Source organism: Hyperolius riggenbachi, chromosome 9 (assembly GCF_040937935.1).
Source record: "Hyperolius riggenbachi isolate aHypRig1 chromosome 9, aHypRig1.pri, whole genome shotgun sequence".
Classification (NCBI taxonomy): Eukaryota; Metazoa; Chordata; class Amphibia; order Anura; family Hyperoliidae; genus Hyperolius; species Hyperolius riggenbachi.
The window spans coordinates 245,650,159-245,664,377 of NC_090654.1; the positions used below are offsets into that span (position 1 = coordinate 245,650,159).

General features: G+C 47.7%; 1 protein-coding gene across 1 annotated transcript in view; it reads right to left on the reverse strand.

Moving 5' to 3' along the window:
* LOC137533608 (coiled-coil domain-containing protein 170-like) overlaps window positions 1–14,219 on the reverse strand; it is a 100,682-nt gene that overhangs the window by 81,730 nt on the left and 4,733 nt on the right. The window contains exons 3-5 of the mRNA XM_068254955.1: window positions 7,235–7,328; window positions 4,536–4,591; window positions 1,523–1,562 (exon numbers count right to left, since the gene is read on the reverse strand). Coding sequence (XP_068111056.1) covers window positions 1,523–1,562; window positions 4,536–4,591; window positions 7,235–7,328 — 190 coding nt within the window. The remainder of the gene's footprint in view (window positions 1–1,522; window positions 1,563–4,535; window positions 4,592–7,234; window positions 7,329–14,219) is intronic.

Here is a 14,219-nt window from a genome sequence, read left to right on the forward strand (position 1 = left end):
TGGTGGGGTTTCAGTAGGGACCTGAGATAGGCGAGTGGGAGGAGCAAGTGCCGGGGGCAAACAAGGCGGCTTCACTGCTCCAATGCAAAATTTTATAAGTAGGTTTATACCCACTGTAAAGTCAATAATGTAATATAGTTGCAATATTGCTCATGAAATAATGTAAAGTCTCTTCCCACCTTCATATTTTCCTTACCTAGCATTATAAGATAATTAGAACAGTTTAAAAATGAAAGGTAGTGGTTGGCTTACCTCTCTTGTAGATGATAGTAACCAGAGCAACTTAGTATAGAAATAGGGTCAGACAACACGTTTCGCTGGCATTACTAGCTTCCACAGGTCAATAGTACCCAAAAACAGTGAAAAATTATACATTTTATATCCTGTTATACAAGTCCTCTTGAAATAATGAATATAATCGCTAACTTGATATAAAATGTATTTTTTTAGTGTTAGGCAACTTTCTGGGTACTATTTTGGTACTAGCCAACCACTACTGTTTTTAATAATTGTATTATTTTGGGGCACCTCCAACCTTCGGGGACCTACCTAATACTCAGGAGTGTGACCAGTGAGGATCCTCACAAACCCAAGCGAAGGTGGGAAATTCTCTGCATGACGTATTGGTGGCTACATGTCAATTGCAACGTAAAAAGTGTGAGTAACCTTTATCCAAAAATCTTCTGGTACTTTGACGTATTGCATTATTGCCTCCTGGTTTTCGTTCCCTAAGGGCTTGTTCACACTAAGGGTGCTTTCGGGATTTTTTAAGCGCCAGCAATATTCAAAATCGCCCTAAAAACGATTGATTCCGATCCGCTCACCAAATCGCTGCCTGTACCATTTTCAGAGCGATTTGCCTCAATGGAGGGTATAGGGAAATCGCAAAGTGCTTGAAAATGCACTTTGTTTAGCGATTTCCCCAGCGCTTTCATGGATAAATACATTGTATTTTATTAACTTCCGTGTGGAAGAGTTCATTTCGTGACTGACATCAGGGAGTGAAAAACGCTCTGCAAAGGCGCTTAGGGCTCTTTCACATCAGACAACGCGTGCAGGAGCCTGCGGCGTGCCGTCGGGATGCTGAGATGCGACACAAACAGCAGCGGTAGCTATTAATTCACCCGACTGGAAAATGCTGGCTCCCAACGATAAAAAGCTCCTGGGTGTGTCGAAACGCAACGTACCCAAACACAGCGTCGGGTGTGAAAGGTAAAATGAAAGTCTATGGACTTTCATTTCACCTTGATTAACGCAAAGTTTAGACTTTGTGTCAAAATGCAAGAAATGGGCTCTAGTGTGAAAGAGAGCCCGTTTCGTACGTGTCGCTGCTGTGTATGAATGAAGCCAGCGCTCTAAAACAATTGCTCATAAAATCGCAAAACGCTGGCATCAGCGATTTATGATGTGAACAATGTCTTTGTGTTTTTTCTATTATTTGAATTACTGAGTCCATCCGCCTCCAAATTCACTTAGCATGAATTCTCTAATATCTGTTATTGAGGGATAAGGCAGAACTTACTTTAGCATCTTCTCGGCCATCGGACAGGTCATAGTAATGTCTGTAAAAGAACACAGGCAGAGCGTTATAAAATGTATCGGGGGGATGGGCTTAACATTAATATGTTGTGCCCCCCAGCACAATTCAGCAAGATGGCTCTCCCCCTGATTAAAAAAAATGGTGCCTTGTGAGCACTATCCCCATTCCCCACCCCTGTGTGTCCAGCTCCTGTTTCCTTCTGCCCCCAGAGATCTTGCAGAGTATCACTGCAGAGGAGCTTCATACTTTATTTTGTTTGGCAGGACAGGTCCTCTTCACTGCCTCTTCAGTGTAGCTGTCAATGACCTAACAGCTCCCAACGTGTGTTTGTGTGTATGGGGGAAGGGGCGCGCATGACGCAAGCTTGCCGTCACTTCCTGCTTCGGGTATACGAAAGCATATTGAAAAAAAATACGCTTCCACACATGCGCGCTGCAACATCACACTGGTCTTTTTTTTAAAAAATGTACATGTTGCCATAGACTAACATGACTTCCAGGCCGACACAGATCATGGCAGCTCGATGCAGAATATGTGCGGTAATGTTCTGGCCCTGCGTTAAGGATGCGGCGAAGACATCATTTTCATTGCGTCACGCTGTAATGTCGCAGTATGAAAGCCTCCATAGACTTTCATTTACCGGCAGTGGGGTGTGGTAAATATACCGCACTGCACTGCCCGGTGTGAAAGGGCCCTTAGTCTAATACTTACCTTGGCTCTGGATTTGGTACAAAAAATCTCCAACTCCTCAGTTTATGAAACCACCGACTCTGACTCCAGGTACCCAAAATTGCTCCGACTCCAACTCCAACTCCACTGCCCTGGTCCTAAAGAGTTCAGCCCAGTACATACAATAAAACCATAATTCCAGATTGTTTTGGTCTTGGAACAGACATCTGAACAGACACCTCCAGTGTACAGCACCCATCAAAACCTGGGCAACCTGGAGTCACCCATAACTGAATTCGTTCCAATCTTGTTTGGCTCCCATATACAGGGGACATAACTACAAATCATAGAGCCCCTTACCCATGTATTAGAATTGAACCTCCTGGTCCCTGTGGTGACCTCTGGTGTCATCTAACAAGTGCAAAATCAGTTAACCCTTTGCACACTCACATACAAATGCTTTCATGCCAATCAATCATCCAGGAACCACTGTTAAGCCACATACACCGTGCAGAGGTTCCCTAGAATTTGTATGTGTGCTAACTCCGGCCCTGTAACATGCATAGTGCAATCCTGCAAGCGTTCAGTGCATCAAACTTATTTTAAGATTAGGAGCACATATCCTAACGTCCTCTCTTGGGACAGATTATGGTTCAAACTTATCCCACAAGGGAGCTAATAAAATATATCTAAGAGCACCATGCTCATACCAGCATAAACTGTGTGTATACTGACAATGGTCGCAGACAGGGGAAGGAGGGAGTACACTGGATTCAATCCTGGTCATAAGGGCAAGCAACAAGAAAAAAACCCCCACAGAATCCATGCTCATTACCTCATAAAAAGGGAGGTGCCAAAGGGGGTGTGGCCAACAAAATGGCAAAATCAGTTAACCCTTTGCACACTCAGTTGCAAATGCTTTCATGCAAATCAATCATCCAGGAACCACTGTTATCCTTACAGCTAAGTTAAAAGCTGTGGTGTTTGTTACATAACAAGGGCAGACTCAACCACCTTTCCTACAAAGCAAGTTTGACCACCATCCATTCTACCCAATGCAGCTCTCCCCCTATTATTAGTGTGGCTACCATTTCCCACAAATAACAAGTGCCACCAAATCACAGTTATCCCATTAATAAGCTCAATTCGTATTTAGCACAGTTTAACCCAGGCATGGGCAAACTTGGCCCTCCAGCTGTTAAGGAACTACAAGTCCCACAATGCATTTGCCTTCATGAGGCATGACTGTGGCTGTCAGACTCCTGCAATGCATTGTGGGACTTGTAGTTCCTTAACAGCTGGAGGGCCAAGTTTGCCCATGCCTGGTTTAACCCCTTTAGTACCAGCGGTCTCTGGCCCCTTAAAGAGAACCCGAGGTGTGTTTAAAGAATGTTATCTGCATACAGAGGCTGGATCTGCCTATACAGCCCAGCCTCTGTTGCTATCCCAAACCCCCCTAAGGTCCTCCTGCACTCTGCAATCCCTCATAAATCACAGCCATGCTGTGAGGCTGTGTTTACATCTGTAGTGTCAGTCTCAGCTGCTCCCCCGCCTCCTGCATAGCTCCGGTCCCTGCCCCCGTCCCTTCCCTCCAATCAGCAGGGAGGGAAGGGATGCAGGCAGGGACTGGAGTTCTGCAGGAGGCGGGGAGAGCAGCAGACTGACACTATAGAGATAAACACAGCCAGCTCTGACAAGCTGTTTGTCAGCAGCGTGGCTGTGATTTATGAGGGATTGCAGGGTGCAGGGGGACCTTAGGGGGGTTTGGGATAGCAACAGAGGCTGGGCTGTATAGGCAGATCCAGCCTCTGTATGCAGATAATATTCTTCAAACCCACCTCGGGTTCTCTTTAAGGACCAGTGACCGCTGGTACCAAAAACCGGTGCATACAATCAAATGGCTGTTACCGCCGGTCACACCACACACTTGTCGCCTCAGGCTACCCTCTCTGCCTTCTCTATGACGACAGAGCTCTGTGAACCAATCAGGAGCTGATTTCATTGCCTCCTGACCCTGTGATCAGTATGAGCCCATGAGATTGGGTCACAGTGATGACATCAGCCAATGAAATCAGCTCCTGACCGGCCCACTGAGCTCATACCGACAGCAGGGGGAGTGAGCTGCGGTGGGAAGAGATAAATGCGATTGGCGGGAACTACGAGAATGGCGAGAACGTGTGGGGGCAGTGAGTGAAATCTACGCCCTGGCAGGAATAACAGCTTCCAAACAGGGCATAGGTTTCAATCACCGCCGTCCGAAAGCAATTAAGGACATATGTTTACTAACTTTTTTTTATTGCTGCAGATACAAAAAAAAGAAAGTTACCTTGGGATTTTCAGGGAGCCATCTGATTTCTTAGTATATACATTATCTTTATCAAGCTACAAAAAAATAAGAAAAAGAAGTCATGAAAGAAAATTGGATTTTTTTTTTCACAATATACATCGTAAAATGTATCGCAGGTGGCAAAAACGTTAGTCCTGTCAGGTGATCTCTGCAGAATGTTTGGTTACTAAGAGCTCCGAAGCCAGTACAAAATATACCTGTTCTCCCAGAATGCTCTGTGGGGGCTGGAGATTTTGGAAATCTGCGGGCAGAGTGATGTGATGGGGAGATATGTGAATTTACAGAGATGCATTTCATGTAGGTCGGTATGTCTCTTAACAAGTGCAGTGTGTTCCGGTGTTATTCGAAGAGCAGAAATGCAGACATCAAACCAACAAACTTTGATTTCGGTAATACTTTTAATGACTAACTACCTGTACATGGTGGGTGGCAGTGGTGGACTTACCTCCGGAAAGCAGACTCAAAATACTGTCTGAATTAAACAAATAAATTTATTATTGGTACCCCAAAAGATGCAACACATTTCGCAGGCACAGCCCGCTTCATCAGGCAATAAGATAGGGGACAAACAGTAGCTCGTCAGTAGCACGAATGGCACCTCTGTGAATTTTTTTTTTTTTTATTACCTTTTATCCTGCTGGCGCCTCTGTTCTCTTACGATAATACTGTGTCCACCCCTGGTGGAGGGGTGACCTACCCCTACTTTCCTGATCTACAGAGAGCGACATCTTAATCCTGAGTGAGGACAGGTCTAATCTCCTCACCTGCATCTACAGTGGTTGCCTAAGAGGTAACCCATGTTTGTGAGTATATTCATCTCACACTTACATTTATCCACGGTTTCCAATACATACTACACTATATTGGGCTCTCGGTGTCTCCTATTTAACTACCTGTTCATGGTTTATTGCATATAAACCATGTAAAGTTAGTTATTAACCACTTGACGACCATAGGCTTACAGCCCCCTAAAGACCAGGCTATTTTTCACAATACAGGGCTGTGCAGCTTGGTCAGGATGCTGCATAGCCCTGCAACTTAGCACACAGCTGCATCTTGCATCCTTTTAGTGTCCCTAACAGGGCACTATGACAGAGGTCTCTGATCGCTACTGCAATCTTTTTTTTTTTTTTATGCTGCTCTAAAGGAAGGCCTTTCCCTCCCCCCTGTGCCTTCCTAATCGCCAATGGGCGGCGATCGGCACTTATCCCCGCTCTCATAGGCACCAGCCTATGAGAGGGCGCAATCTGACAGCCAATCCGGAGGACAGCAGTGTGTCAGACGTACAGCGCTGCAGGAGATCGCGGCCCTGTACAAAAGGTAAACAAAGGGGAATTACTTCCCCTTTCGGCGGAAAACGGCCTGCTAGTCGTGATCGCGGCTAGCAGGCTGATCACGGAGACCCGCTCCGTGAAACGGCAGGGAACGATCGCGCATGCACACAGCCGTTCCCTGGGAAACTGCAGCCCCAGGACTTGACGCCAATTGGCATTAGGCGGTCCTGGGGCTGCCGCCGTGTTCACGCCTATTGGCGTGACGCGGTCGTTAGGTAGTTAAAGGTATTACCAGAATCAACGCTTGTTGGTTTTAAATCCCAAAAAAACTTCTGTGCTGGTCGTCAAAGATTCTTGAAGATTTTTAGTAAGTGGATGTCTAAAGGTGCCCATACATGGTACAATTTTTCCTTTTTTTAATTGATTAAATAATTTAGTTTGATTATTCCGCTAGATCGAATAAAAATATTTTTCCAACATGACTGATCCGACGTTTATAGAAAAAAACAAGATAATCGTTCTTTTTTCTTGATCGAAAAAAAAGATTATTTTCAACTTTCATTGGATTCGATCATTTCGGTCGAAAAAACTGGAAGATCGAAACGTTTTTATTGTACCGTTTATGGGTACCATAACAGACTGTACCACTGCACGGTAGTATCTGATGGTGAAGGTGTTCCGGCCCATCTATCAACATACTAATGTCTCTTAAATCCTCATACACTCACCTCTACCCATGCCATCATATGGAGATGGGATGGGGGGGGGGGGGGGGGAAGTGTTCTAGTGCCTGACCAGGAGCCCTGACACCAGACACCTTCTGTACTATAGGCTGCAGTTTTCTTACTGCCCTGTCTGTCTGTGCCTAACTCCCTGGTGGTCTAAACAGAATTAAAGTGGACCTGAACTCTTGCACAGGACAGAAGGAAAACATAGATAAATGCACCCTGTATGTATTTAGAGAGTTTAGCCTGTCTAATTCCCCCTCATCTGTGAATAATCACAACTGTAATTTGATCTCTCAGCTGTCAGCCTCAGCAGAGCAGCTAATTTGTAAACAGAGGATGTTAACCTTATGTCTGCTTCCATGAAAGCAGGAATTAGAAACACTGCAGATTTATTGCAGGATTTGTATTAGCTGTAACGAAAAATGATTTTCTTTGAAGGTTATTATGCTGTTGCTTATCTTTTAAAACAGAAAGGAAGTTCGGGTGAGTTTGGGTCCACTTTTTAAGATGCTGAGCTAAACAGGAGCTGCGGCAGCATCCCTCCTATGGGGCCACTAGTCAACTTAATCTGTGCTGCTGTTTCAGGTCATATGACTGACAAGATCTGATGTCTGAAAAGGTTTACTACTGTAGGTTACCCCGCTAGGTTTCAGCACAGAGCAGCTCACACAAATACCTCTTGATAAGTCTTGCGGGCGTCTCCATACTTGGAATGATCTCTGCTGGGGGAACGGCTGCTCTGGAAGAACCTGTCGATCCTGCCGTCACTGCTGTATGGATTGGAAACATCAGACATTTTGTGAGAAGCTGAGATTTCTGTGCCCTGATGCACACACACAGAACACTAGCAGGCTTATAGCTGAAGGATGAAGTGGCCTGCAGAGCATAGAGGTTGCTATTAGCGCAGCATAGGGAGTGGTGTGTTCCTATGGGGATCCAGACAACACCTGTCCTTATACCTTATTGTTGTGGTAACTTCCAGTCACTAAGCTTATGGTGCTGGTAACGTCATTGTCCAATCACAGAACAGGAGTTATCTTTAATAGTGTTTATTTACCATGATTCCTCAGGAGTGCAGGCATGCTCCTATCACCAAAGGGAGATAGAGAAATCTATTATGCAAGAATACAGGTGGTCATACACCTGACAATTTTTACCATCGATATCCGGCAGATTTGGTCATTGTGATTGAATCTGCAAGAAACCGATGTCACAAACCATGCGCGGTTGTTTTCTGTTCCAAAAGCAATCAATTCGGTTGACCGCACAGGGTGGAATATTTTTCTCGATTGGCCGTGGATCGGGAGTGTGACACTCCACTCCTGCCAGTGGGCATCACCTGGTGGCTTTCCTACATGCTTTGTGGGTCCTCCTCCGTGTGTCTTCTCTACCTGTCATGTGACAGAAGCTGACGTTCAGACACTAGAGGTCCAGCAGATTACACGCCAGCAGCTTACAGGCTGGATCTCTAGTGTCTGATCTTCAACTTTTGTCACATGACTCAAGGAGAGAAAGCACAGGGAGGAGGTGGAGTAGGATCATCCACCAGGCAACCTAGGCAGGTGCCTGGGGCCTAGTGGAGGTCAAGGGGCCCACCTGCCACCTTCTTTGACCTCTGCTCACTTCAGCTTACCAAAAGGACCACAAGGGGGTCCCAAATCTACTACCTTCCCTAGGGCCCCGTTGCATCTTAATCCATCTCTGGGAGGAGGAGTCCACTGAGGATTGTCATTGGACTACTAAACTGGGAGACAACACTGCAAGCACCTGAGATGAACTGATAAAAGGATTTTTACTTCCCTGGGCCTTCTTCCAGCCCCCTGCAGCCTGTCTGTTACCTCACTGTCCTCTCAGTTGGGGCACTAACAGTCCCATAAAGGCCGCGACTCGGCTGGGTTGCAGACTACTGTGTATGCGCTGTCCCAGCCGCGCACACCACCCAAACACCCTTGCGTAGCCAGGAGTGGTCTGCGAAGTTCGTTAAAGAGACTCTGAAGCGAACAAAAATTGCTATTTTTACCAGGTAGTTCGCTTCAGTAGTCTCAGTATATGTAAATCGCTGCATCCCCTCCGCAAAACGAGGGGTTTAGACCCTCCAAATCCAGGGGCAAACCTCCATGACCATCTTGATCGTGGATTGTGCTGCCCTGAGAGGCAGAGCTTTCTGCTGCAGCTCTGCCTCTACTGATGTCAATCGCCGTGCGGATCTCCGCCTCTCCCCCACCCCTCTCTGTGAAGGAAGAGTGAGAGGGGCAGGGAGAGGCAGCGATTGACATCAGTAGAGGCAGAGCTGCAGCTGAAAGCTCTGCCTCTTTCAGGAAGCGCTAGCCGGATTAACCCCCGTGGATTTGGGGGGGGTCAAAAGCCCTTGTTTTGCGGCGGGGATGTGGCGGTTTGCATCTACTGAGAGTACTGAAGCGAACTAGAAGGTAAAAATAGCAATTTTTGTTCGCTTCAGTCTCTCTTTAAGACCTTAACTGCACTTGTGCGAAACACTCCCGGAAACGTGAGCATGATCGCGTGATGCACGCAGCCAGGACCGTGCATGTACAGTGGCCTGCAACCCAGCTGGATTATAGACTTCACTGCAGCACAACGGAGGGGACCAGACAGACCCCAAGGGTGCAAATGGACTACAAAAGCCTGGAGGAGGGCCTAAGTAAGTAAAAATCCTTTACTCCAGGGGTATGCGCACTGAATATCCACAAAGGCAAGTGCTCTCTGGGGTATAGAGAAGTTTTTTTAATCAATACAGATTTAACTTTTTTTTTCCTTCCTTACACTAACTAGGTAGGGGTTCATAAATGTCTTCCTTTGCCTACTCAAAAAGACAGTCATCCGAGGTCTCCTTAGTAAAGGAGGCATCTGGATGCCAACAGAATCCAGTGGCAGTCAGGCCTAGTGCAGGTTTTTGGAGCGATCCGCTGGCCGCATCCGCCTGGAAAAACGCTTGGCTAATGTATTGCAATGGGATGGTGCACACCGGCGGTTTGAGGTTTTTGCCAAGCCGCAAACGCGCCTCCTGCTGCACGTTTGCGGTTTTCGGAAGCGTTTCGTCCTCAATGTAAAGTATAGGAAAAACGCAAACCGCTCTGAAAAACGCTACTTCAGAGCGGTTTGCCAGGCATTTTTGTTACAGAAACTGTTCAGTAACAGCTTTTACTGTAACAATATGTGAAATCTGCTACACAAAAACGCACCCAAAACCGCTAGGCATGTTTAGAAAACCTCTCTAAACATACCTAGAATCGCTCTGAAATCAGCTCCCAAAACCGCTAGCGGATCTGCTAGCGGTTTTGGTGTGCACTGGGCCTTAAAGACTTTTATCCAGCTCTGAGTGTGACAGGAAGCATGTCTTCCCAAGGAATGTATCTGGCATATGCATGGGAGAAAAAGACCTTGCTTGGCGAAAGGATCATACCCACCTGTGCTGACAGTGTCATTGCCTAATTGTAGAGGTCCCCAGCCCTTAACACTGGCGAGCCCGGGGACACAATCACAATACTGCCAAAAAGCCACATTATAAATGTGATGCAAGATGCTGAAGCAAACAGTATCATTGTAAGTATGCTTCACTGCCACTGTAAACACGCACACTACCGTGTAAACACACTGAATGGAACGCGTTATCGAGACAGAACCCGCTGTAACGCAATAAATGTGATGGCCCTGTAGGAATATCATTACATCGCTCACCTGAGGGCAGTGATACAAATAACAGGTGATATGGGCACCCGCTAGCAGTAGGAGATATTCTGCAGCCGCTGATGTTTGGCTATTACATAGCTGAGTGCTGGATATCGGTTTTACTGGCTGACTGTTAGGGTAGCCAATATTGCATGGGTGCCTGGTTATTACATAGCTTAGAAGCAGATAACAGTCAAATGCTACGTACACACGATACAATTTTCTGGCAGATTTACTTGCCAGATCGACTATTTCCAACAGGTTTGATCTGATTTCGATCGATTTTCCTTTCACTTCTATGGAAAATCGATCGGAAATCAGATCGGACCGGTTGGAAATAGTCGATCTAACAGGTAAATCTGCTAGAAAATTGTATGGTGTTTGTACTTAGCATAAGAGGCTACACTGCAAGCACGTTAAAGTGTACCTGAGATCAGAATTTGAGCGGGCCCCCCTGGGGCCTACTCATGGCCGTTTTGGGGGTGGGGGCAGGAGGGGTCGCAGCATGAGGGGAGAGCTTTGCACATCAGCGAGGAGGGGGGACAGTCCCCCCATCCCTCACCTCGGGCTCTCCCCTCTGCGCTCCCCTCCTGCATCTATCTAAGCGGCAGCAGCTATAAATACCTCCATTCACCACCGGAGGTCTCGATCTGCAAGGGCTTCACATTACTTCCTGTTTTAACAGGAAATAATGTGAAGCCCTTGCAGATCGGAGACTTCTGTGGTGTATGGAGGTATTTATAGCTGAGGCCGCCGCTGCCACTTAGATAGAGGCAGGAGGGGGAGCGCAGAGGGGAGAGCCTGAGGTGAGGGATGGGGGGGGGCTGTCCCCCCTCCCCGCTGATGTGCAAAGCTCTCCCCTCATGCTGCAACCCCTCCTGCCCCCCTCCCCCCCCAAACGGCCATGAGCGGCCCCAGGGGGCACGGGATGCTTCCCCTATTGTTATGCCAGTGCCTGAGATGACTTGATAAAAGGATTTTTACTTACCTGGGACTTCTTCCAGCCCCCTGTAGTCATGCTCCCTCGCCATGCCGCTGATGTAAAGTCCGCAACTCTGCTGAGTAGTGGACTCCTGAGCATGTGCTGTCTCAGCCGTGCACATCACCCAAACACCTTCCTGTAGCCGGGAGTGTTCTGCGCATGCACAGTTCGTTAATGTTTTAATGTATCAATCGGACATGCTGGGAAATCTTGGGCCGACGTAATCGATCGGGTGCTGGGTGGTAACGGCGTGCAATGTATTTCTGCATATGCGCCCCATGTGACCGGCATGGGACGCATATGCCGGTCACATGGGGCGCACAACTCCCATCACTCACACAAAGACCTCATATATTAGTGGCAACATGAATAAAGGGGAGAGCGGCGCAGTGACCACAGAGTGCACTGCAGATATGGAAGTGAGATAATTGGTCACTTCCTGCATTTGTGCTGCCCGTTTACTGTGCCCTGCTTTCCTCTCTTTGAGTTGCTGCTGATCTGCAGGTCTGTGAGCGTTGGGTATGGAGAGGCAGCAGGAAGTGACATACTGTCTCCCCACTGACATAAATGCCCTATATGGGGGCAAGGGGGGAGGTAAAGCTTTGGCTACCTATACTGGGGATTGCTATCTATACTAGTAGGGGGGCACCTTGGCTACCTATACTGGGGGTGGCCACCTATACTGGGGAGACACTGTGGCTATCTATGCTGAATGGGATACACCTTATCTACTCATTACAGAAGAAGTGGCCTCTGACTGGGGAGAGAGGCCACAAATTATGTGCCACTTGGGGCCACAAAAACCTTAGCAGCAACCCAGGGCTCAGTCAGCTGTTGTGTTGCAATGAATTACAGTGACCAGATTTTTCTTGGCTCAACCTGGGACGGAGGGCGGTGCTAGTGCGGCGCGCGAAGCGCGTTGTGCCAAAAAAGGGCGTGTCCATGACCACTGAGGAAAAATGGGTGTGTCCATGACATGGTGTGGGCGAAGCAAACTGTAATGCAACTCTGAGGCAGTGGGCCAGAGTTTCCTCCCAAAACACAGATAGGCAATGTGGACCCTAAAGGTAATTAGGCAATGTTCCCTAAACACATAAGAAAGCAGTGTTCTCACAATGATGTAATGAAATGGGAGATTTGCATCATGGATGTCAGTCCATGACTATGTACTCTGTAAAGTGCTGTAGAAGATGCAAGTGCTACATAAATACATAATAATGATATGGTAGTACATTAGACTTTGACTATAGCCGGGATTACATTTGTGAGCTCTGCCAAGGACATGACTACATTCTCTGTAAAGTGCTGCCTTACAACCCCTCCCAACCAATTCCTCCTCCACCCTATCCTCCCCTCACCTCCTTCACTCCTACTACCACTGAGGAAGTCAAGCACCTACTGCAGACTTCCCATACCACTACCTCCCCCCTTGACCCCATCCCTTCTGATTTACTTCAGCCTCACTTCATTTGGCCCCAGTCCTCACTACCCTGTTTAACCTCTCCCTATCCACAGGCACCTCCCCCTAAGACTTCAAGCAGGCCACAGTATTGCCCCTGCTCAAGAAACCCTCCCTCGACCCCTCGCTACCCTTCAACTACCGCCCTATCTCCCTCCTCCCCTTTGCCTCAAAACTCCTTGAGCGTCTGGTTCACAAATGCCTGACCCAGTACCTCAATGCCAACTCACTGCTAGACCCACTGCAATCTGGATTTCGGTCTGCCCACTCAACCAAAACTGCTCTCACCAAAGTGGTCAATGACCTTGCCTTAGCTAAAGCTGAAGGTAAATACTCCATTCTCCTCCTTCTTGACCTTTCAGCAGCTTTTGACACAGTAGATCATCCCCTACTCCTCCAGTCCCTACAGTCCATGGGCATTCACGATCTCACCCTGATAAGGTTTTCATCCTACCTCTCCAACCGCTCCTTCACGACCTCCTTCAATGAGTCCTCATCCACCCCCAACCACCTCTCGGTGGGAGTCCCCCAAGGCTCGGTCCTTGGCCCCCTACTGTTCTTCCTATACACATCCTCCATTGGCAAGGTTATCTCCTCCATGGGTTTTAACTATCATCTGTATGCAGATGACACCCAAATCTACCTCCACACCCCTGACATCTCGACCACTGCCATGGACAAGGTGTCCTCCTGCCTATCAGCCATCTCCTCCTGGATGTCCGCTAGGTTCCTGAAACTAAATCTAGACAAAACGGAATTTATGATCCTTCCACCCCGGCTATCCCTGAACCTCCCAGATGTGCATGTCACTGTTCACCACACTACCATTCGCCCTACCTCTCAAGCCCGCTGTCTGGGTGTCACCCTGGACTCCGAACTCTCCTTCACTCCCCACATCCAAAACCTCACAAAGTCCTGCAACTTCCACCTTCGTAACATCTGTAAGATTCACCCTTTCCTGACCTCTGCCACCACCAAACTCCTCATCCATGCCCTCATAATTTCCCGCTTTGACTACTGTAATGCCCTTCTGTCTGGTCTCCCTATGACACGAATAGCCCCACTGCAGTCCATCATGAATGCGGCAGCCAGAATTATCCACTCCTCCCATCGCTCCACCAGGGCGGCTCCCCTCCGTGAATCCCTTCACTGGCTTCCTATCCAGTCCAGAATCAGATTCAAGATATTGTATCTGACCTACAAAACTGTCCACAAAACCTGTCCAACCTACATTTCTGATCTTACTCAGAGGTACACACCTAGCCGCTCACTCCGTTCCTCCAATGAACTTGGCCTGACCGCCCCCCGCATCACACAGTCTCATGCACGCCTCCAGGACTTCTCAAGAGCTGCTTCAACACTTTGGAACTCTCTACCTCCACCCATTAGGGCAGCCCCCTCCTTCAACATCTTCAAGAAGGCCCTCAAAACTCACCTTTTCACTATGGCCTATGTCCCCTCACAATTGCTCTAAAAACACAACGGAACTCTGGTCCCTACCTTACGTGTCTCTATCTCTCCTTTTAGATTGTA